Source organism: Pseudophryne corroboree, chromosome 5 (genome assembly GCF_028390025.1).
Source record: "Pseudophryne corroboree isolate aPseCor3 chromosome 5, aPseCor3.hap2, whole genome shotgun sequence".
Taxonomy (NCBI): domain Eukaryota; kingdom Metazoa; phylum Chordata; class Amphibia; order Anura; family Myobatrachidae; genus Pseudophryne; species Pseudophryne corroboree.
The window spans coordinates 581,635,875-581,661,390 of NC_086448.1; the positions used below are offsets into that span (position 1 = coordinate 581,635,875).

Sequence of the window (25,516 nt, forward strand, 5' to 3'; positions counted from 1 at the left end):
AGGCGTACACTGCTGGAGATTCTTCCCAGAATTTTCTGCCTGTAGGGGCAAAGGGGAATTTATGCAGAAACCGTTTGGACACCTGATATTTTTTATCTGGATTTTTTCAGGCTATTTTAAATAAGTCATCCAGTTCCTTGGAATCAGGAAATGTGACTGTCAGTTTGTCTTGTGGGAGGAAAAATTACTGCTGAGTTTTAGCATCCTCCAGGGGGAGATTTAACACATCCCGAATAGCCAACATGAGAGGTTCAATACCCTGGGTAGGGGTGGAATCCCCACTTATGGGGTCCACATCATCCTGTATATCATCAGTATCTGATAAGAGTGCAGGTAGAGCGCGTTTTTGTGCACCTGTTGAAGACGGGGGGGGGGGGGGGTTAGCATCTAGACTTGCCACTGCTTGTTGCAGTTCCTGAGTTTTATTTGCATTTGCAGTGAGCTGAGATGACATATCAGACATCATAGTTTTGATAGCCCCCAACCAGGAGGACTCTGGACTCTACCCCACATTGATATCAGCATTCTGAGATGACTGACTACACTGCTCACATGATATTGAGCCAGATGAACTAGGGGAGAATCTAGCATTACAAATACTGCATAACTTCTGTTTTACCATATTGAATAAGAAAAACAGGTACAATACAAATACAACACAGGCTGAAATACAATACAAGCCGGTCCTATTGCATGTGAGAGGAGACACAGGAGAGAGGACACCAGCGCACCCAACACTGCACAGCCTCAGTGAGGCTGTCAGCGTTTTATATATGTAAACAACAGTGAGACTGTATTATGAAAAATACCTCAGAGGGATGTTACTTGTGCACACTATAGAGGCTCTCCCCCACTACACCCGGTACCAGTGATCCAGGGACTGTTATGGAGGAGCTTTTTGTGGCTGCTGCTGCTGCTATGCAGAGGAAGGTGCCAAAATGCAGCTGAGCCCGTTCTCATGTAGCTCCCCCCCCCCCCATGGCGCTGGAGCTGCTGTTTTATATTTATACTGGCCATGTCTCCCTATGTTTGTATCCTCACATACCATAAATGTTTGTTACAATGTATTTTAGCCAGTCTCACGCAGGGGCTACAGTGGGTCCCCCCCTAGGAGGGACCCGTATGCCTCACCCACGCTTCAGCCGCACAGTGAACCAGAGGACCCCCCTAGTGGGGTCACCGGCGAGTACTCCCCACCGATGATCACCTTCAGGCAGCGTTAGGGGTGTGCGGCATGCTGCGGCTGCGACAGCCAAGGCGCCATGCCCCGCTGAAGAAACAGCCCCTCAGGACAGTGGTCCTGCAGCGGGGAAGCGGCTCTGCACCTCAAGAGGCCGGTGACCGCAAACCCCCCCCCAACTCCCACGGTGCAGGTGTGCTGTTGCCCAAACAGCATACCGAAAGAAATAAAACTTTAAAAGAAATTGAAGAAAAACTCTGGAGCTTGCAGAGTGTGCATCCTCTCCTGAGGGCACTTTTTTCTAAACTAACCTGTAGGAGGAGGCATAGAGGGGAGGAGCCAGCACAACCAGTTGAAGAAATTTAAAGTGCACTGGCTCCTTTGGACCCCGTTTATACCCCATTGTTCTAATCTGTCCCCAATATCCCTTATGGATGCTAGAGAAATCCTGTTTTGTGTTATTTTGTTGTAGGCTATGAATATCTCATAAATTGTTTTTATTGAAGATTTAAACAGATTATGGGGTACAAAATAAGAAAAAAAAAAGGGAAGGGGAGGAACAATGGGAAAGGGGGTGATACGGTAGAGCCACTTATGAAACATAATGGATAGACAGGAAAAGCATGTCACAATATCAAATATACCAAACATGAAACACAAAACAAATACAGCCAATATTACATAAAGAAGGAGAATCCTCATTTAAACTGAATTGGGGTTTATCAGATAATGAAGATTTGAGAACAATGGAGGTCATTCCGAGTTGTTCGCTCGCAAGGCGATTTTAGCAGAGTTGCTCACGCTGAGCCGCCGCCTACTGGGAGTGAATCTTAGCATCTTAAAATTGCGAACGAAGTAATCGCAATATTGCGATTACACACCTTGTAGCAGTTTCTGAGTAGCTTCAGACTTACTCGGCATCTGCGATCAGTTCAGTGCTTGTCGTTCCTGGTTTGACGTCACAAACACACCCAGCGTTCGCCCAGACACTCCTCCGTTTCTCCGGCCACTCCTGCGTTTTTTCCGGAAACGGTAGCGTTTTTTCCCACACGCCCATAAAACGGCCTGTTTCCGCCCAGTAACACCCATTTCCTGTCAATCACACTACGATCGCCTGAGCGAAGAAAAAGCCGTGAGTAAAAATCCAAACTTCATAGCAAATTTACTTGGCGCAGTCGCAGTGCGGACATTGCGCATGCGCATTAAGTGGAAAATCGCTGCGATGCGAAGATTTTTAAAGAGCGAACAACTCGGAATGAGGGCCAAGGTGCGCATCTTCGCCATCCGTCACATATCTCATGCCATGGCCACCACTTTATAGGGGGAGTAGAGGCCAAGCAGAGTAGGGCACAGAAGTTGTTTCCATCTTATTGTGGAAATGAACTTTTTGAAACACTTTAAGCAGAGAGGGGAGGTGAAGCTGCTTCCAGTCCTGGGCTAGAGCAGTGCGTGCTGCTATACATATATGGCCTACCACGTATCTCTGAGCTAGTTGTACCATTGCAAATGTAGAAGTGCCAGGTCGGAGGTGAGGGTTAGGGTGATCACTAACACTTTATGTATCAAGGTAAATACCTCTTCTCAGAAGCTTTTAAGTGTAGGGCATGTCCAAAAATATAATATATATATATATATATATATATATTATATATATACACCAAACTCTCCACAATTTCACAAGAAATATTTTGATTGTGCCAACCAAATAGTGTGTTAGAGATCAGGAGCGAGATACAGTCTATATAACAACTTTATAACAATGAATTTAATGAAAGGTTTTGTACTGTCAAAACACTTCTGAGCCTGAGGAAATTGTGTCTTATTTTTTTATCATATACACACATAGGGGTAAATTTACTAAGATGGGAGTTCTATTTAAGATGGGATGTTGCCCATAGCAACCAATCAGATTCCAGGTATTATCTTCTAGAAGGTGCTAGATAATTGAGAAGTAGAATCTGATTGGTTGCTATGGGCAACATCCCATCTTAAATAGAACTCCCATCTTAGTAAATTTACCCCATAGTGTGCAGTGACCAATTTTGCTACCAATTTTTGTTAGTGTGTACTAAATTTATAGAATGATAAGCATATTTGTTGACAGTGGGGAGCAATTAGGAAACTTCTAGAACAATATTTGTCAATAGAATTTCGAGCACAACTGTAATTATATATCATGACACAGTTCATATCTTAATGGTGTCGCATTTTTTACTTTTGTTTAGTAAATACAGTATCACCCTTTTCTGTTTAAATTTAGAGTTCAGTGATAGTGTTCACGCTAGGCTGTTTTAGCAGGGTGCCGCGCCCTGCCTGATTTTTTAAGGGCAAAATCCGCCCTGCCCTTTCTGCGGCGCCCTGCTAAAACAGCCGCCCGCTTCCTGCCCTCCCAGCGTATAAAGCCCATTCACACTGTGGGAGAGAGCTTGGGGGAAGCACAGCACTCACGCCCCCATCAGTGACGCCACCGGCCGCCCACTCCCCCTGTAATAACATCTGTGGGCCGCACCACCCACTTAAATGACGTTGCATGTCCATGCCCCTTGATTTGAATGACCACGCCCCCTTTTCGGACATGCGCACACATGTGCCCCCGCTATCCGGCGCCCTGCCCTCTATATTTTCTAGAGGAAACACTAGGTGATACGGTCTGACTCTAGGGGTGGTTGTTGGAGAGCTGTTCTGAGTTAGTAGACACAGGAACCCATGATACAGGTTGAGTATCCCTTATCCAAAATGCTTGGGACCAGAGGTATTTTGGATATCGGATTTTTCCGTATTTTGGAATAATTGCATACCATAATGAGATATCATGGTGATGGGACCTAATTATAAGCACAGAATGCATTTATGTTACATATACACCTTATACACACAGCCTGAAGGTTATTTTAAACAATATTTTGTATAACTTTGTGCATTAAACAAAGTGTGTGTACATTCACACAAATCATTTATGATTCATATACACCTTATACACACAGCCTAAAGGTCATTTAATACAATATTTTTAATAACTTTGTGTATTAAACAAAGTTTGTTTACATTGAGCCATCAAAAAACAAAGGTTTCATTATTTCACTCTCACTCAAAAAAGTCCGTATTTCGGAATATTTGGATATGGGATACTCAACCTGTAATATCATTTACGTTAATAGAAACTTATGACATCATGATCTCTAGATAAAGTTGAAGGCGGATCATCATGTCACCTGTATAGTATTTTATGCTGGACACTGTGGAAAAGCAATCTCTTGGCCAGGAATGGATTGTATTGGCTAGTTCTGATGCAAGAGGAGTTCAGAGTAAGGGGCAATTTGAGTCAGAGCAAGGGGCACAATTTTCTGTTCTGGAACTGCAAACTGCGTCCACTTACATGGCAAGTTTTGCATCACACCTCATAGAAGTGTATAGGAAAACTTGTGATGTAGGGCCTTCCGTAACTGGCTGATATGCATAGCCAGTGGTCACAAAGCCAGCAACTGAATTCAGCCCAAAGTATCCAAACGCTCTAAGGTACGGTGCAGCAGAATGGACACATACTGCCTGCAACTAATGCTATGGGTTATGTAACAATGGGCTGTGTGTTTTCTTATTTATGCATGATTTGAATCTGTGTAAGTCATGGACATAACACTTTTCCAAAATCACTTTCATGCTGAAATGCTCATTTTGCATAAAAGTGAAGCTAAGCAATAGATATGAATTCCAGGTAAATGCTAAACAGCATAGTCCAATCAATTGTGCAAAGTCCTGACTCTAAAATTATTATTTTTTTTGCACTAGTTTGGAGACTCTCTAAGCAGGTTACACGGGCTTGAGTCAAAGATTTTATAAGAGGCACATATCACTTATTTGACTAGTATAATAATGTTCATATTTAACCAGTACTATTGCATTAAAATATAATCCATGTGTATTTTTGATATACAGTACATATACACATGACATCATAAAACCCATAAAGCACTTCTTTGAAATGAGTGAGTTCTGTGTTAAAACTTCATACAACATTTTAAAGGACAATTAAACACTTAAAATTACACTTTGGAATTGGAAGGAAAAAACTGCAGTATTTTACAAGCAAACAAAAGTGGAATACAGTAGAACAGGAATATAAAACTAATCTTGCACGCACAAATTGCAAGCTGTACATTAGATGGTTAAGTCGCCAAACTACCTAAGAAAAGTAATCATTTGAATACTGCGGAAACAACAGCACCTCAAATGAAAACATCAGCCTTACAAGTTTTATAGCTTTGATGTCTTTAAATGGAATTTACAGTTCTCTGGCAACTGGAATGAACATCCTATAATTTAGGCAATTTACAGATTACAGGTTCAGATTGACCTTGTAGACCCATCCACAGTGCTGGATTAGGAGTGGGAGAGAAATGTCTTAACTGTATTTAAGAAATTTACCATAACAATGAAAAGCAGGGTGTGCATGCATAATGTTAGCCATTGTGAGCGCTGACTAGGATTAAAAAGGAATGAGCATTTTCTAGCCTTTGTGTTGCAGAGTGATCTATACTAGCTGCACAAGTCATTTACTCACCCACAAACATGACACTTGTATTCTCTCATCCCAAGGTGTCTCTTCACATGGTTTCTGGCATCACCAAGTTGAGCTGCAGCAAAGTGGCATATTTTGCACTTAAATGGCTTTGATCCTATAGAGGTGGTTAAAAACACAATGAAATAAAAATACATGTGTATTCAAATTAAATATTTGAAAATGTTCAACTATGAAAATATAGCATCTACCTTGACTTACTACAATGTCTCTTATGTGTTTTGTCATTTTTCTATCATATAAACAACTTGTAAAGGGTTCAGGTTTCAATCAAAACTTTTAAAAACAGCCAATGTTTAAAGAATGTTTACCAAGCATGTGCTGCAGACGGCAATACAGTAACTGCACTTTTTTATTTTGCACTATTTAGTCAGTAAAAATGGGTCAAAGAACTACAAAAAAAAATACAAAAAAACACCATCTACCCAGTATTAGGGTGTCCATACACTAGTGCGATTTTGCACGATTTCATCCAATTTCCATTTCGGGCCGATAAATCGGATGAAAACTGGCAAACTGGCAAATCGCATGTTCTTTACCTCCACTGTCCCATATGCATTGGATCGGAGCCAGAGATCAAAAGTACTGCACTATAGATATAGCGGATCCCACAGGCATGGGATGTATCGTATGCGATCCTGCCATCCGGAAAGCTGCCGGGCGGGTTCAAGGGAAATCTCCCTCGAAGAAGTCACATAAGTGTATGGCCACCTTTAGTCTGATGAGCCAGCCTGCAGAAGGGACCCTTTCACAGGCTGTTGGTTCAGTGGGTGGAATGAGCTTTCTCCTGTAGGGTGATCAGGTAGAATATCGGGGACTTCTAAAGGGGTGTTGACATTTCATATGCTGACATTTGCTGACAGCAAACTCAGAATGCATGCTCCCTTGCCCCCACCCTCATCCTAGGAACCTCAAGCAGGTAGCTGCTCAGTTTTCTTGCCTGTGCCTTTATCAACATACTCTGCAAAGCATTGGAGAGTGATGCTGGTGACATGATTGCAAGCTGGCTGATAAGCACCTTAGATGAGGTGAGTTCAAGAAAAGGAACCAAAGTTGTTGCTATCACCACTGTTCCCAAGGATCTGATGGACCTTTTGTGAGGATAAGTGGAAGAGAGGGGCTGAGTGCAGTTTTCAGCATGAAGTCTCTGTGGCAGTATTCACGAGGCAAATATAGATGTGGACAAATTTATTGGTACCTTTACAGCTCATTGAAGCAATGCTTCATTCCTCCAGAAATGTTATGACAATTGAAAGCTACAATCTCATGTATACCTGCATGCCTTTGCTATGTCATAGAATAAATCAAAGAAACTGTGATAAGAGATAAACTATTGCTTATTCTCTACAGATATTCAAAAATGGCCTGGACAGATACATTGGTACCCCTTAAAAAAGATAATAAATTATTGGATTATTGTGATATTTTAAATAAATGGCTATAAAAGGATAAAGGCTATGTCCAGGCGGGATTCGGTCTGAAGATCGACACTGTCTAGGTCGACAATGTTTAGGTCGACCACTATAGGTCGACAGTCACTAGGTCGACATGGTTGGAAGGTCGACATGTGCTATGTCGACAGGTCAAAAGGTCGACATGAGTTTTCAAAAGAAAAAATTATTTTTTTGAACTTTTTCATACTTAACGATCCACATGGACTACGATTGGAACGGTAATGTGTGCCGAGCGAAGGGAGTCACCTTGCCCGAAGCATGGCGAACAAAGCGAGCCATGCGAGGGGACACGGTGCACTAATTCGGCTTTCCGGTCACTGTACGCAGAAAACGACACAAAAAAAAACACCACCTCATGTCGACCTTTTGACCTGTCGACCTAGCACATGTCGACCTTCCAACCCTGTCGACCTAGTGACTGTCGACCTATAGTGGTCGACCTAGACACTGTCGATTTGATGATCAACACCCGCCCAGGCAGCTTGATATTTCTGACATTACAGCTGCAAATATTATTTAAAAGTGTAAAGTCCACTGGACTGTAGCCAACTTCCCTGGATGCGGCTGCAATAGGAAAATCGCCCCCAGATTAAATGGGATGTAGTTACATTGCCCGCAATCGGGATCCCGGCGATCAGGATACCAACGCCGGAATCCCAACCACTGACAATGCCGCCAGCCAGAATGCCAGGTAACAGGGGCTATTCCCACTCGCGTATGTCCACGACACCCACAGAGTGGGAATATAACCTGTGGCTAGCGCAGTGAGCCACTGAGACCACAGCGCGGCGGAGTGCGAGCACGCAAGGGGCTTCATTGCGCTTGCCCCCGACTATATTCTAGCGGCTGGGATCCCAGCGTCGGTATGCTGACTGCCGGGATCCTGGCCGCCAGCATCCCATACCCAACGCAATTAAACAGATCGTGAGAATGGTAGCATAAGAGCCAAGGAAAACTTCCAAAGACATACAAGCGGAACTCCAATGTCAAGGTATGTCAGTCAACTCTTTTGGAACAACAGTAGGCTCCCTGGAAGAAGACCAAAGAGAACTCTACTTTTGAAAAAACAAACAAAAAAAACCATAGTCAGATTGGAATCTGGTAAAATGCTTACTGACAAGCCACAATGACAAGCCCCCCCCCTCCCCCCCCCCCATAATCTGATGAGAGCATACGGGACTGGAGAGAGTCCTGTCCCAGAGTGTAAGCAGTGCAGAGGCTGCTATTATACTTGCATTCTTTTGTATGTTAAGGTTGATTAGGTGGACTTTGTTCCACTGCAACAAAATAGGATTTTAATACCTACCGGTAAATGCTTTTCTCCTAGTCCGTAGAGGATGCTGGGGACTCCAAAAGGACCATGGGGTATAGACGGGATCCATAGGAGCTTGGGCACACTAAAAAGACTTTGACTGGGTGTGAACTGGCTCCTCCCTCTATGCCCCTCCCCCAGACCTCAGTTATAGGAACTGTGCCCAGGAAAAACGGACATTTCGAGGAAAGGATTATTGTTAAACTAAGGGCGAGAAACATACCAGCCCACACCACAAACATACCGTACAACCGGAGTAGCAGGAAACCAGATAACAGTATGAACTAACAACAGCAACCAGCTGAATATAACCGATACACAACCCACGTGTAACCAAAAATAACCAGTATCAATACAACTGCAAGGAACAGTCCGCACTGGGATGGGCGCCCAGCATCCTCTACGGACTAGGAGAAAAGGATTTACCGGTAGGTATTAAAATCCTATTTTCTCTTATGTCCTAGAGGATGCTGGGGACTCCAAAAGGACCATGGGGTCTATACCAAAGCTCCAGACCGGGCGGGAGAGTGCGGACGACTCTGCAGCACCGATTGAGCAAACATGAGGTCCTCATCAGCCAGGGTATCAAACTTGTAGAACTTAGCAAAAGTGTTTGACCCCGACCACGTAGCTGCTTGGCAAAGTTAAAGTGTCGAGACTCCTCGGGCAGCTGCCCAAGATGAGCCCACCTTCCTGGTAGAATGGGCCTTTACTGACTTCGGCAACGGTAGCCCAGCCGAAGAATGAGCTTGCTGAATCGTATTACAAATCCAGCGTGCAATAGTTTGCTTAGAAGCAGGATTTCCAATCTTGTTGGAAGCATACAGGACAAACAGAGCCTCTGTCTTCCTAGTAAGAGCCGTTCTGGCGACATAAATTTTCAAAGCTCTTACAACATCAAGAGATTTTGGGACCGCCACAGCATCCGTAGCCACAGGTACCACAATAGGTTGGTTTATGTGAAACGAAGAAACCACCTTCGGCAGAAATTGTTGACGAGTCCTCAATTCCGCTCTATCCGAATGAAAAATCAAATATGGGCTCTTGTGAGGCAAAGCCGCCAAATCGGACACTCGTCTGGCAGACGCCAAAGCCAAAAGCATGACCACTTTCCAAGTGAGAAACTTTAACTCAACCTTACGCAAAGGTTCAAACCAGTGAGACATAAGAAACTGCAACACCACTTCAAGATCCCACGGCGCCACGGGTTACACAAATGGAGGATGGATATGCAGCACTCCCTTCACAAAAGTCTGAACCTCAGGAAGGACGGCCAATTCTTTTTGAAAGAAAATAGATAAAGCCGAAATCTGCACTTTGATGGAAACCAATTTCAGGCCTGCATCCACGCCTGCCTGCAAAAATTGGAGGAAACGACCCAAGTGAAACTCCTCCGCAGGAGCTGCTTTGGTTTCACACCACGACACATACTTTCTTCAAATACGGTGATAATGTTTTGCCGTAACCAAGGAGAGTGGGAATGACCTCCCCGGGAATACCTTTCCGAGCTAGGATTTGGCGCTCAACTTCCACGCCGTCAAACGCAGCCGCGGTAAGTCCGGAAACACGCAGGGCCCCTGCAGTAACAGGTCCTCTCTTAGAGGAAGCGCCAAGGATCTTCTACAAGCAATTCCTTAAGATCCAGATACCAGGCCCTCCGTGGCCAATCTGGAACGACGAGTATTGCCTGAACCCTTTGTCGTCTTACGATCCTCAGCACCTTTGGAATGAGAGGAAGCGGAGGGAACACATACACGGACTGAAACACCAACGGAGTTACCAGGGCGTCCACTGCACTGGCTTGGGGGTCCCTTGACCTGGAACAATACCTCGGAAGATTCTTGTTGAGGCGAGACGCCATCATGTCTATCAGAGGAATTCCCCAACGCCTTGTCACTTCTGCAAATACCTCTTGATGAAGAGCCCACTCTCCCGGATGGAGATCGTGTCTGCTGAGGAAGTCTGCTTCCCAGTTGTCCACGCCCGGGAGGAAGACTGCTGACAGAGCGCTCGCGTGCTGTTCCGCCCAGCGAAGGATTCTTGTGGCCTCCGCCATTGCCGCCCTGCTCCTTGTTCCGCCTTGGCGGTTTACGTACGCCACCGCAGTTATGTTGTCCGACTGGATCAGGACAGGGAGACCCTGAAGGTTCTTCGCTTGCAGGAGGCCGTTGTAAATGGCTCTTAACTCGAGAACATTTATGTGGAGAGAAGATTCCTGGCTTGACCATTTTCCCTGGAAACTTCTTCCTTGCGCGACTGCGCCCCAGCCTCAGAGACTTGTATCTGTGGTCAGCAGGACCCAGTCCTGGATTCCGAAACGGCGTCCCTCTAGAAGGTGAGAGCCTTGCAGCCACCGCAGGAGAGAGATCCTGGCCCTGGAAGATAGACTTATTTTCCGGTGCATGTGTAGGTGAGACCCGGACCATTTGTCCAGCAGGTCCCACTGAAATACCCTGGCATGAAACCTGCCAAACGGAACCGCTTCGTAAGCCGCCACCATCTTCCCTAGCACTCAAGTGCATTGATGAATCGACACTCTTGTCGGTCTCAAAAGCTCCTTGACCATGGTCTGTATTTCCAGAGCTTTGTCCTCAGGAAGAAACACTCTCTGAAGCTCCGTGTCTAAGATCATGCCCAGGAAGGGCAGCCGAGCCGTCGGAGTCAACTGAGACTTTGGCAAATTTAAAATCCAACCGTGATGTTTCAGAACCGTCAGGGAGAGTTCCACATTCTTTAGCAATTGTTCCTTTGACCTCGCCTTTATGAGGAGATCGTCCAAGTACGGGATAATTGTGACCCCTCGCTTGCGAAGGAGTATCATCATTTCTGCCATAACCTTGGTGAAAACCCTCAGGGCCGTGGAAATCCCAAACGGCAACATCTGAAATTAGTAATGACAATCCTGCACCACAAATCTCAGGAAGGCCTGATGCGTAGGATATATCGGGACGTGTAAGTAGGCATCCTTTATGTCGACTGACGCCATAAAATCCCCCCCTTCTAGGCTGGAGATCACAGCTCGAAGAGATTCCATCTTGAACTTGAACGTTTTCAAGAATGGATTGAGGAATTTTAGGTTCAGAATCGGTCTGACCGAACCGTCCGGCTTCGGTACGACAAAGAGGCTCGAATAGAACCCTTCCCCCGTTGGGATGGGGGAACGGGGACAATGATACTCTGTTGACACAACTTTTGTATCGCAGCAATTACCACTTCTCTTTCTGGAAGAGAAACTGGCAAGGCCGATTTGAAAAAGCGGCGGGGGGGGGGGGGGGCATCTCCTGAAACTCCAGCTTGTACCCTAGGGACACTATGTCTAAGACCCAAGGATCCAGGGCTGATCGAAACCAGACCTGACTGAAGATTCGGAGACGCCCCCCCACCGGCACGGTCTCCCGCAGGGGAGCCCCAGCGTCATGCGGTGGACTTGGTAGAGGCGGGGGAGGACTTTTGGTCCTGGGTGCCTGACACTGCAGGCGACTTCTTTACCCTTCCACTACCCTTTGAAGCGAGGAAGGACGAGCCCTTACCTCTTTTGTATCTATTAGGCCGAAAGGACTGCATCTGCTGATGGGGCACCTTTTTCTGTTGATTGGGAACATAAGGAAGAAAAGATGACTTACCCGCAGTAGCGGTAGACACCAGGTCAGCAAGGCCGTCACCAAACAAGACACTACCTTTGAAGGGGATAGCTTCCATATTTTTCTTGGAGTCGGCATCAGCATTCCATTGATGGATCCACAGCGCCCTCCTGGCCGAGACCGCCATGGCATTGACTCTTGATCCCAAGAGGCCAACATCCCTCGCCGCATCCTTTAGGTAATCTGCAGCGTCCTTGATATAACCAAGAGTCAAAAGAATGTTATCCTTATCAAGGGTATCCATATCAGAAGCTAAATTATCAGCCCATTTAGCAATAGCACTACTCACCCATACAGACGCCACAGCAGGTCTGAGCAATGCACCAGTATTAACGAAAATGGCCTTCAAAGACGTCTCAAGCTTGCGATCCGCCGGATCCTTGAGAGCAACCGTGTCAGGGGACGGAAGCGCTACCTTCTTGGACAAACGGGATAGAGCCTTGTCGACATGTGGAGACGACTCCCATTTTTCCCTGTCATCAGAGGGGAAAGGATATGCCATAAAAATTCTCTTGGGAATCTGCCACCTCTTGTCCGGCGACTCCCAAGCTTTTTCACAAAGAGCATTCATTTCATGAGAGGGGGGAAACTTCACCTCAGGTTTTTTCCCTTTAAATAGGCAAATCCTTGTGTCCTGAACAGCAGGTTCGTCAGAGATATGTAAAACATCTTTAATAGCCACAATCATGTACTGAATACTCTTAACTACCCTTGGGTGTAAAGTAGCCTCATTAAAATCGACATCGGAATCAGAGTCCGTGTCGGCATCTGTATCTACCATCTGGGTAAATGAACGTTTTTGTGACCCTGAGGGGGCCTATACCTGAGCCAAAGCATCCTCCATGGATTTTCTCCATGCTTGTGTCTGAGAGTCAGATTTATCCAGCCTCTTAGACAATAAAGCCACATTAGCATTAAGTGTACTTAACACAGTAACCCAATCAGCAGTCGGCTGTGCCGACAGAGACATTTCCAGCTCCTTTTCTGCGCCCCCAGTAACCTCCCCGGGAGGAACACTTAGCCTCAGACATGCCGACACGTAGTGCCGACACCCCCACACTCACACTGGCCAAATAAAGGGGACAGCCTGCAGGGAAGCCTGGAAAGAGGAACACAGAGGGAGTATGCCAGCTCACACCCCAGTGCCCAAATACCACACAATGAGAATATATGTTGGTAGCGCTGTTAATAATAAAAAAAGCACCAATTTGTCTGTGCCCCCCCGTTTTGCTCCCTTTTACTTGTGAGGAGCTTGGAGGTCCGGGCCAGCGTCTCTGCAGCGGCTGTGGAAAGAAGAAAATGGCGCTGGTGAGCTGTGCAGCTAAGCCCCGCCCCTTCCCGGCACGCTTCAGTCCCGCTAAAATTTAAAATCTTTATGCTGGCGGGGGTATTAAATACGGTGCCCGGGCACCGAATAGGCCTTTTTGCCAGCTTATTCTGACTCCAGTAACCTGCTGCCCAGGGCGCCCCCCCCCAGCGCCCTGCACCCTGTGAGTGCCGTTGGTGATGTGTGTGGGAGCATGGAGCACAGAGCTACCGCTGCACTGTACCGTTACTGAAGTCTACTGCCGTCTAAAGTCTTCTGTTCTTCTCATACTCACCCGGCTTCTTTCTTCTGGCTTCTGTGAGGGGGGTGATGGCGCGGCTCCGGGAACAAGCAGCTAGGCGAACCAAGTGATCGAACCCTCTGGAGCTAATGGTGTCCAGTAGCCTAAGAAGCAGAGCCCTTAACTAAGAAGAAGTAGGTCTGACTTCTCTCCCCTCAGTCCCACGATGCAGGGAGCTTGTAGCCAGCAGGTCTCCCTGAAAATAAAAAACCTAACAAAAGTCTTTCTAGAGAAACTCAGTAGAGCTCCCCTAGTGTGTGTCCAGTCACTCCTGGGCACAAAGTCTAACTGAGGTCTGGGGGAGGAGCATAGAGGGAGGAGCCAGTTCACTCCCAGTCAAAGTCTTTTTAGTGTGCCCAAGCTCCTGCGGATCCCGTCTATACCCCATGGTCCTTTTGTAGTCCCCAGCATCCTCTAGGACGTAAGAGAAAACTTTATAAAATAGTTGTCTCTAAATTATTTGGAGTGATATACAGTACCCACCACTGGTTTAAGTTTAATATACACAATGAGTGGGCAAAGGGTAACTCAGACACACTAGGGGGTATACTTACTAAAGTGCAGGTTTTCAGAAGTGGAGGTGTTGCCCACAGCAACCAATCAGATTCTACTTATCATTTATCTAGCACCATCTAGAAGATAGTAGCTAGAATCTGAGTGGTTGCTATGGGCTACATATCCACTTCTAAAAACCCGCACTTTAGTAAATATACCCCTGGGAGTAAAAGCCCTTCTTTGGGTAGAAAGGACATGAACTGTCATAAGTGGAAAAAAAAGACACCACAAGGTGGAAAGGGAGGAAGTGGCTGCACTCAGCACTGATATACAATGACGTGGTACAGGAGGCACTGGAATAAGCTTAAACTAGTCAGTGCAGGGCCTTTCGTGACAACTAGTCTCTCCACGTCATTGTTCCGAATAAAGGTATATAGCAATAAATATTGCTGTCATAAAACCACAGAGCAGTCAGTCCACAGTGTAATAAACATTGTGTATACAGGGAAATAGACACCATTGACAAATGATTTAAGATAGTCAAGATTTAGGGTTGGGTTAAGAGTTTAATAGGAGGTGCAGGCACAGACCCAGCCTGTTGACTGCTTGCACTGCAGTGTGCCAGTTGATATTCTATTGTGTTACAGAGTAATTAAGTGTCTTTGCCTTAATTTTTCTCATATCGAGCAAAAAGTGGCATTCAGCTCAGTTCTTGATCGTGTACTTACATTTTAATACCCTTTGCAGTTGGAATATTTTCATTATAGGATTATCACCCATGTGGTCAGTACAGTATATGGTATTTTCAGTTTTTGTAATTATTTATATTAAAGTCTTTTAGAATACCTTGTGGTTTTAATTAAACATTTTTATTTTATATAAGCATGTTCACACTCATTTGTATATTTTGGCGTATGCAGCGCTCTTCTATTGTTTTTGTGTAATAAAGAAAGAGTGAGCCACTGATTAGAGAGCTGCATTCCTAGGCGATTACTAGTTATGAGCCTACTGGGGCTTTCATTTGTGGTGATAGGCTAGTCTGATTGCGAAACACTGCAAGGAATTTGTTGTGCTATTAGCAACAAAGAAGCTATTAGTCCAGAGAATGCACTGCAATTTTAAGGCGCACAGTGACGTTTCCATAGCTGTTGACCAGGAGCGGTTCTTGGTGCGGGCAAGCAGTGCCTGCGCCCAGGGCGCTGCGGCCTGGGGGCGCGGCCGCGGTCACCCCCGCCTACCCGCACCCCACTCCCCGGCTGCAGCAGGTTTCAGTGACAGACAGGGCTGTGTAGGAGTACGCTGCAGCCAGCTCCAGCGACAGACACTAGAGATCATTATTGACCTCTAGTGTCTGTGCGGCGCTGCTATGGGAGAGACGTCATAGAGAGGAGCAGCGGGAGGCCAGACGGAGCAGGAGCAGCAGCGGTCGGGAAGCAGGAGCGGGGCAGGTGTAAGTATTGTTTTTTTATTTTTGTGTGTGTTTGTAAGCAGCTACTAAGGGGCACAGTGACAGGGGGCACAACTACTGGGGGCAAAGCAACAGGGGGCACAGCAACAGAGGGCACAACTACTGGGGGCACAACTACTGGGGCAAATCTACTGGGGGCACAGTTACTTGCTGCAAATCTGGGGGCACAGCTACTGGGGGCATAACTGTGGCCACGTCCCTCCCCTATGAAGCCACGCCCCTATTTTTTTGCCGCGCGCACTAACTGTTTTGCCCAGGGGGGAGCGCCAGTGGAAACTTTTGCACTGGGCGCCACAGGGTGTAGAACTGGCTCTGCTGTTGTCCTAAAGAAGCCAACGGAGTTCACTGGCCTCAACCATCCCCTACTTGCAGTTACATGTAAAGAATATGGGGTATATTTAATTGAAGTCGAAAGACAGCAGTTTTCGACTTTTTTAGGTCGGAAGGGGTTCCGACCTATTCAATATAACCCCAAATTTTTCGACAAGTCGAGGAATTCGACTTATCGAAAAGCACATAGATCGGTGGAATAGCTGCCGATCCACGTGCTTGTGTCAAAAACCGGAGTTTTGGCCCCCTTTTCGACCATCTCAATTCAACTTTAAAAAAAGTCGAGTGAGATGGGGAGAGCAGCGCCTGAGACGGGAAGAGCCGAGGCGGGGACAGGGTGAGCAGCGCTGGAGGATGTCACAGCAGTCACTCACAGCAGCGTCCACCCGGCTCCAGCAAGCTAGACCTCGCTTGCTGGAGCCGGTTGGACGCTGCCGTGAGCAGCGGCTGTGATGCAGGTACTGAGAGAGGAGGGACGGGGAGAGGCAGATAGACTGGGGGGGAGCTATATAGCCGCTGCTGTAGCGCTGCTCTCCCCCATCTGCCCGCGGCTCTCCCCCGTCTCCCCTCCCGCATCTCAATTCTACTTTTTTAAAAGTCGAACTGAGATGTCATTGAATAGCCCAGGTCGGTTCGATTACGACAAATGAATGTCGGAATGGCTCCGACTTCAATTGAATATACACATAAAGCGGGTAAAAATAAATATATGACGACATTTATTCAAGGGGAGCTGGCATGTGACATTAAAACTACTCCAGAATTCAGCTTGGAATGTACGGCTTGATGCAGAAAAAAATGTTGCAGGAAAAATGGCAGCTTGACGAATTGTTAGCAGAGTGTGTAAAAGAGACAGTTAATGACCGAGTGGTGTCCTAACCTGATAATGAGGTGGTGGTGTTGGTTTGGAATGAGATAAATCATATTCCGTGGTGTAATTATTCTAAAATGTGTATTTCTGTCAGTAGGTATCCCTGAGTTTGCACTCTGACTACGGTCAGAGGCGGTGATTTGCTTATGCGATCCTTACTGCATTTCACTAATGGTTGGGTCCTGCACAAGTTCTGTGCCTGGGCAGAATGGGTCCTGCGATCTCAGCGCAGGAATGCAAGCACCTCTGTCTGATTGACAGGAGAGGCATTCACGGGGAGGGACAGGGTTGGCCGGTGTTCTGGAAAATGGGGACATGTTGCCACCCTGGAGCGGCTGATGGTCGCAATGTTTATCAAATATGCAATCTCATCACAAATACAGGGAGGCGGTGCTATGCAACTCCTCCTGCACTTGCATTGCTAAGGATTGGAATCACAAAGCTGCTGCAAACAGCTTTGCAATTGCAATCTTTAGTGAATAAAGCCCAGAGACCGTATTTTGATCACTCTGACTGGTATTACACTAGAAACAGGACTGCGATCGCACAGATCCCCAAGTCCTGTTACAGTGAGGGATGAATATAATACTCTCAATGAATAATCTACCACTCTGCCTGTGATACCATACACCTCTCTACTGGTTCCACCATTTGTTATTACAAAGGACTATAGGTCCCCAAACCACGCAGCTACCTGGTCTCCCCTGCCTCTAGCAAATAATAATAGTTACAGCATAACTTTAGTAATCTAACCACTTAACTGACGATTTTTCCCTTCAAAACTGTTCATAACATTGTTTTAAAAAATGTATTTTATTTAATAAAGTTTAAAAAGTATTTTTAAAAATATTTAAACAATTATATTATGCACATCTGCAGAATGGATCTCCTCATCAAAAACGGGGGGACAGGGTGGGACGGCGCTGTCGCATGAGATCTGACCATGCCAGTTAAGTGGTTCTAAGCCGCTAATAGCTTCCTCAAAGACTGGGTTCTGGAGCATATATGAAAATATTTACGGAAGAACAATGCTTAGTTATAGAAATTATACAAAGAAAAAAGGTCATAGATTACATAGATTGTGGCAATGTGGACCCACTCATGCCTAATATATGATCTGCAGGATGATTAATGTACTATATATAATAACTGCATGGGAGTATGTCATCTGGATTTGGCAGCCTGTCCATTACATGTACAAATTGCATGTTTATTCTGTTTTAGATGCTGATAAAAGGCATGGATCTGTTTAGATAGAGGTCTGTTTATTATACAGTAGGGGGTCATGCATACAGGCCAGAGAAGACTCAATGGTTAGGTTTAGGCTGCAGATGGAGGGTTAGGCTGTGTGGGTGTGTGGGAGGGGAGTTTGGGTTAGGCTGCAGGGAGACAAGGTTAGGGTTAGAACGTGGGGAAGGGAGGGTTAGGTTTAGGCTGCGGGAAGGGGGGTTATGTTTAGGCACCACAGCAAAGGGTTAGGCTGTGGGAAGGGAGGGTTAGGATTAGTGGAGTAGGGTATACATACTTACCCAACCCTATTGGGATTCTCTGCTACTGGCATCATATTACCGCCAGCATCCCATGCATCGGGATAATGTATGTATCTGGTAATAACATAATAAAAACCCTGAACAACATGTGCCGACCATATGACTCAACCTTTTTCCTGTTGACTTTCCTACCATATTGACCTTTCGAATCTGTCGACCTTATGGCTTCGACTTGACTGTCGACCTTGTAACTGTCTATCAACCACCTCCCAAGACACCAAATGCATGTAAATACAATGTCGTTGTGAGGTGTGTTTGGTTAGATACCTACTTTCTCCCAAATCATACATCCTAGTGATTCCCAACTTACACATAACTAGCACTAACGACAGGAATATGTGTATGGATTTTTGAAACTCCTAGTTATCATACAAATTTCACGTCAAAATAGGCAACTTACTGTATTTTTGTCTTTGAAGCCTAAATACCCTGTCAGTCAGACATCTGTCGAACCCCCCCCCCCCCCCACACACACACTTCCAAACACTGTTTTGGGAGACAGGTAGGCATTCTCATGGCATTATATTCAGCCCTAGATGAAAGGCTTTGCTTACCAATGTTCTGTCCAGTTAACTGCTGACAGATTCCATGACTGAATTATTTTTAATGACACTACACTGGAACCATTCTGATTTCCTGAGTGTGATTTACAAGCTAATGAAAAAACTTCCATGGGCTCTACAGGATACAAATGACCAAAAGGCATTCAGATTACCTGCCCTCAAAGACCGTACATTAACAAAAATAGTTCATTATATGGTAGTTATTTTAACAACAATTGAATTAATCTTAATTGAAAATATTTTTCCTCTCTACAATGCCCTAACATGCATTTACTCTATCTGGGAGATCACCAGTGGTGATGAATACTGGATCTAGTTTCAACCCAGAGACCAATCAACAGTCAGCCCAGCGGACCTCAGTTGGAGGTGCACCGCCACAAAAATTCCAACGTGCTTTGCCAAGCAGATGGTGACTGTTTTTGTAACCAAGACTGGTCATGTAGCGACCGTACCACTGGGGACTGGTATGCCAACCAATGCAAGTTCTTGAAGCCATTTCCAGGCACCATCCACGAACTTGAGCTTGTGGTGCCCTTCTTCATCGACAAAGCATCTGCCTACAAAGTCCAGGAAATGGTGGATTTTCTGACCCATGAACGCATCCAGGAGCTTTGTCATTCAGAGAACAGGAAGTAGGCTTTGGGGATCCCCGCACAATGTCAACATAGGCCCACCACCGGTTACCCTACACAAGCCACCCAGGAGCAACACAGGCACACAAGTTTGAGCACATTAATGTAAAGAATACCGAACTATGCCATAATATTCTTTAAATTCTTTAATTAGTGCTGACACATTACCTAGCATAATCATTTACATCAGTGCACCCCAGTGATGACACTAGTAATGTAGACAAGTAACTAAGTAACCCCCAAAAAATATGGTTTGATCAATTTGACCCAATGTCCCTCCTAATGGACAACAATTTGCTAGCGTTGTAGTGTATACGCGTAAACATTGCGATTCATTCTATTTTGATACTCTTAGCAATTCCAATTACTGTTCACATAACGTTTTTACCTAAATGCGATTGATACAGTAAGTCGTTTTACTGGAAATCTTTCTGGGCGAAGCCATCTTTCAAACTCGCAGCGACCGTTACAAGCCAGTGCTGCCATCTGCCAGAAGATGTTCACAGTATTTTCATACAATTAAATGGACATTGGGATTTGAATGGCAACAGTCATCACAATACAGTCTAGACCATTGGTTCTCAAACTGTGTGATGTGGCACCCTGGGGTGACTCTGGGAAATCGCAGGGGTGACCATTGTTGGTGGTCTAGGACCAATTCAAATTATCTATGGTCAATGTAATAGGCAAAACCAGTGCTGGTGGCTTCCAATCATAAAATATGTAGACAAACAGAAGTGAATCCTGTCCCTCACCACATAACTGACCCTAAGGATGATATATAAACACATTTACTTAATTTAATATTTTTATCTGAATTTCTCATTAAGAAACTTTAGGCCAAGGGGTTCCGTGAAAACATTTGATACGCTAGGGTGCCGTGACTCAAAAAAATTTGGGAACCACCGGACTACACAATACTTTTTTTTTTTTAATAATGTCCATTTAAATGGACAAGGGTTCATAAAGGGTTAACCTTCTTCCCTGACAGATGAGCCTGAGAGATAGATACACACACACACACACACACACACACACACACACACACACACACACACACACAAATATACCTACAAAATAATTAAGCTATTAAAAAACAAATGCAGGACAGTAATTGTCAACCTGAGAACATTTCTGGATGACTGTGCCATTCTAAAGCACTGTTCCAATATTCCACATTGGCATGGTTATTTCAGATTTCTCCTGTCACACAGCACGGGTGATTCATCACCCTGCTATTGTAATGACATGCAATGTGTGAATATACTGTGGATAAAATATTGTGCCTTTACGACTGTTTTATAGCCCAAAATTTATGATTATTCTGGAAACTAGAAGTATTGACATTTTGGCTATTATTTATTTCAAGCACAAACTTTATTATTGGATGCCTAGCACGGAGCAGATATATGAAACAAGATGGAAGTGGTGTGATTAACCGGTTATTTTACAGCAGAGCGGAGGTAAAAAGGGCAATGGATCAACACCCTGTACAAGTTTGATAGGTCAAAGTTCCTGTGGTTTGCAAAATGTGATTAGATTTGCTGATCGTTACAGAGCACTTTCAGGAACAGTAATGGGAAAAAAAGCACAAGTGAAATGTATTCACGTTTTGTATAGCAATCCATTCCCAGAACAATATGTCAAGCTGTTAAATATTACATCAATATAGTTATGTATGCTCCATATTATGTTTAGCTTATGCTTAGTGAAGTGCTCCATACACTTCATGGAATCCACGTTTGAAATATAGAACCTCTAATAAGTATACATCAAGAGCTTCGATAAGACTGAATTTACCCTCTATCAGACTTGATCAATGGCGCCTTGTGCTGTGTCCTTGGAAATAAGACTATGCTCCAAAAATGGTTTGTTGAAATTCTCAGTAAAATTTGAGAGTCTTAAATTTCAATGTAATTCCCAAACGCTGCCGAAAAAAATGAAGCATTTAATTTTAATCTTCTAAAAGAAATAAAAAAGTCAACAGTACTAAGCACGGGCAGGCAAGGTTGAATATTTCACAGTTCAATGACAATGAGGCAAGATCTCTTAATACTTCCATTTCTAGCAGCAGAAGTAGATGTAAAATATATTTAGCACCTGAATGGTTATATCTAGTCAGCTTTATATGTTTAAATGTCAAAAGCAGGTTGAGACTGCAGCTAACAGCAATCACATCCCATCAATCATGTAGAGAAACCACAGTTTATTTAAATGATGCAGATAAAACTAAATTAATCATTAATTTAGTGACATTCTAAATTGTCATTGCGCTGCGTAAAAAGGGCTAATGCAAATCATATGAATATAGACAAGGAATATCATTGTAGACATAGAAGGAGACTGACAAAACTGCAGTTTGGCTTCAGGACTTATTACGATTATTAAACAAACATATCATCTAAGAAAACTATAGATATTGAGTATCCAGCAGACAGGTTTATTCATGTGATGTTTATTATTATACTTGGAAGTGTATTAAGACATTCATTTTAGGGCTGAATAAACATGCTGGAATTAATGCATGGACTAAAAGCGCAAAAATGGGAGTAGCATATGCAAGAAATACGTTTAGTTACTGAATGACATCATAGCGAGCAGTATAACTGGTGTATGCATTTACTTTTTGGGAACTGAAGGTGTATAAATCTCTAAAATGACTGTCAGCTCTCCGTTCTGCAACATTCAGGTAAATAAGTTGTGTACTTTCTGGTAACGGTTTCTCTTTACATAGATCACTGAAGCTTCCTTTGCTACCTTGAGATCCATGACGCTAGCCATGTACAGGAAGGAAAACAAAAACACCCTTAAGGTGGGTACACAACTAAACAATCGTCATACAGTTAAACAGGCCGCCCATCGTATAGGTGTACGCTGTGCCGATGCAAAAGCGTTAGCCAATAAACGGTATAATGCTCCTGCAACAGTCAGGATTCGGAGTTGGCATGTTCTGCAGTCTTTCTCCATAGAGGAGCTACTATCCCCTGTCTCACAAGAGGTAACAGCTGGATACACACAGCCCGGCTGAGCATTTATTTACCCGATAAGCCAGGGATCGAATATGTGTGTACCCAGATTTACTGAAGGCTGTTATGCGTTCCAGGGATTCAAATTTCGACAGGAGTGGAGATGTGAATACAGAACTTGCAGGGGCAGCTACCATCATCATATAATAAAGAGTAAAGAGTTGCGATCAATAACATACCCTGTTTATAAAAACTGCAAAATGAACAACGATACATTTCAAGTTCAGCCAACAGTTTTGAAGGGAAACCGAATTGTAAATGTAGCTCTCTCTAGGTAACCTGAATCCACGCATAAAGTAGTCAGGTGGAGTCTACTGCTCTGACCTCATTAGTTTAATATCACCATCACCTCCCACTGTATTATGCAACATGCCATTTTCCATCAGACTCAAATAAAGACCTGAAGGAAACAAACCTTCTTGTCTAGAATAACCCCTCCTTTACATGCTCCTGTGATAAACCAATACATAATACACTGATTGAGCAACTTCCATTCTTGTTTTATTCTTGTCTAGATTAACCCCTCGTTAATACGTACCTGTGAAGGGCCAGCAAACTGACTTAACATCTTCCATTCTGGGAAACAAAACTGTGTGGCACCTGACCAGTGGCGGATTTAAAGGGGAGCGATTGGAGTGAACGCCCCCCCCTAGCAGAGTCCGTCCTTGTGTGGAGCTGTGCTTTGACGCAGGGATGGTGTGTCTGTTCCCAGCACTGGGCGAGCAGTGGCCGGAGGGGGACGCAGCGGCGGACAGCGCTGGGATCTGGTGTCTGATCCCAGCGCTGGCGGTGCTGCAGGGTGCGGCGGCGGATGGCACTGGGGCATTGCGTCTGTCCCCAGCACCTGTCAGGCTACAGCAGCGTGTATCGGCGTGGGAGCAGCACTGTTTGCATGGTGATGGTCCAGCAGCCAATCAGAAGTGCTGGAGGCGAGATTAAAATGTAGGCGCCCTCTGTGAGCCAATCACAGCTCGCGGAGCGGCGGACAATCACAACCGCCCGGATTGAGTCAATCAGCGCTCTCCGCTTCACAGGCCCCACCCCATCTGGCATCAGACGCCAGGCAGGAGCCGAGGAAGAAAGACGGTGCGGAAGAAAGAAGGGTGCGCGGCGGCCGGAAAGTGAAAAGAGACGCCGCGGGAGTAGTTCCTGAGGCCGTGGAAAAGGCCTGAATACGCGGCCATTAAGAAAGAAGATCTCCAGCACTGGCTGGATGCGGAGAAGAGGCGGCGGTTGAAGACAGAAGTTAAGGACCGGGAAGCCTTCTCCAACAGGGCAGGAAGGCCCTCAGTGTGGTGCCCCTGTCACCCCCTTCCCCACTAGACCACCAGGGATCGGGCATTTAGGCCCGTAGGATCAAATCAGGCACTAGCCCTGTGGCACATTAGGTGGGCCCTTTGGCCCGGGGCACAGAGGTCTAGGTCCATGGCTAAGTTCAGGCTTAGGTTTAGGCTTAGCCCCCTCCCCCTAAAATGTAAAGTCTAGATCTGACCCTGCACCAGACTGGATACATAGTGTACAATCACAAAAAATGCTGTCTTTACTATGGTCTTATGGCCCTGACCTGACTGATATTTAATGGTTATAGTGTTAAGTAAATCTAAGTAGCATGTCCCAGAATGGACATCGCCATTAATCATATCAAAAGCCTCTCCTATTCCAACATATTCACTAGTCTATCTGTAATTCACAATTCTCTTCACATCCAAACAAGCTTGGAAAGCAATTAGTGGGACACAAGTGCTAGTCTCAATCAGGAGGAACATGTTTCATTGACATATTTGGACTGTGTATTTTCGGTGTAACTTTTAAATACGTCCAAATTAGGTAACTGTGCATTGCATGTATTATATCATTGTGTAGACTATAGTTTGCCAAACAATTATCCAGAGCCAATATACTGTACTGCAATATAATTTGAAATTTAGCAATGTTTTAGAAATTTATTATTAAAATTATATTTTAATTAATAGATGCCACAAAGTGTATGCAGTGGCATACAAGGAGTAAATGCAAAAACGAATAACACAGTGCAAGGACTATACATAACAGCTAGATAACACAAAAGTACATATTATTACTGTAAAACAATAGACCAGGAAGAACAAGTACGTGTAAAGGTACAGTAGGCAAGTCTGCCTAGCTTGCAAGAGAAGTGAATAGTGTATCACATGGGTCGGGGTAATGAGAGGAAAATATGGTGGCGGGCACAAAAGGAAATGACCAGTGAAGGTGGCAGCCAGAGGAGTGGAAGGATGAGAGGAGTGGGCAGAGAGGAAGGTGGAGAAATAGATGGGGAAGACAGATTAAGGGCATTATATGTGGGGGCGAGGTGTGTGAACTGGAATCAAAATCATATACGGAGGAAATGAGAGAAAAAGGATAGACTGAAGTCGGGTAAGGTGTGAAGGAGGCCAGAAAGCAGGTACATTCGTCTAGGTGGGTGAGGATGAGTGTGTGGATGAGAGTTTGATGGCACCAGAGTGAGGAATGACCGGATACTCGAGATGTTATGGAGGCGGAAGCAGCAAAACGAAGAGTTAGCCTGAAGGTGAGGAATGAAAGAGAAAGCAGATGGCACCAAGGCAGCAGACTAGGGGGACAGGAGAAAGAGTGAGGTGGAAGGATCCTGGAGAGGGGGTGGGGGGGGGGGGGACACAATGAGTTAGTCTTGGTCATGTTTAGTTATGGAAGCCCTAGGACATCCTGGAGAAGATGGAAGAAAGGCAGTACGAGACATGAGAGAGTAAATCTTTGTTCTTTTGTTCAAGTAATAGACACATCAACAATTCTTATCCGAATACATACCTA

The 25,516-nt window shown here is 45.0% G+C and overlaps 1 protein-coding gene across 1 annotated transcript in view; it reads right to left on the minus strand.

Annotated features, from left to right (window-relative positions):
• Window positions 1–25,516, minus strand: part of ZNF407 (zinc finger protein 407) — a 1,019,576-nt gene that overhangs the window by 846,415 nt on the left and 147,645 nt on the right. The window contains exon 3 of the mRNA XM_063923352.1: window positions 5,739–5,853. Within this exon, the coding sequence (XP_063779422.1) occupies window positions 5,739–5,853 (115 nt within the window). The remainder of the gene's footprint in view (window positions 1–5,738; window positions 5,854–25,516) is intronic.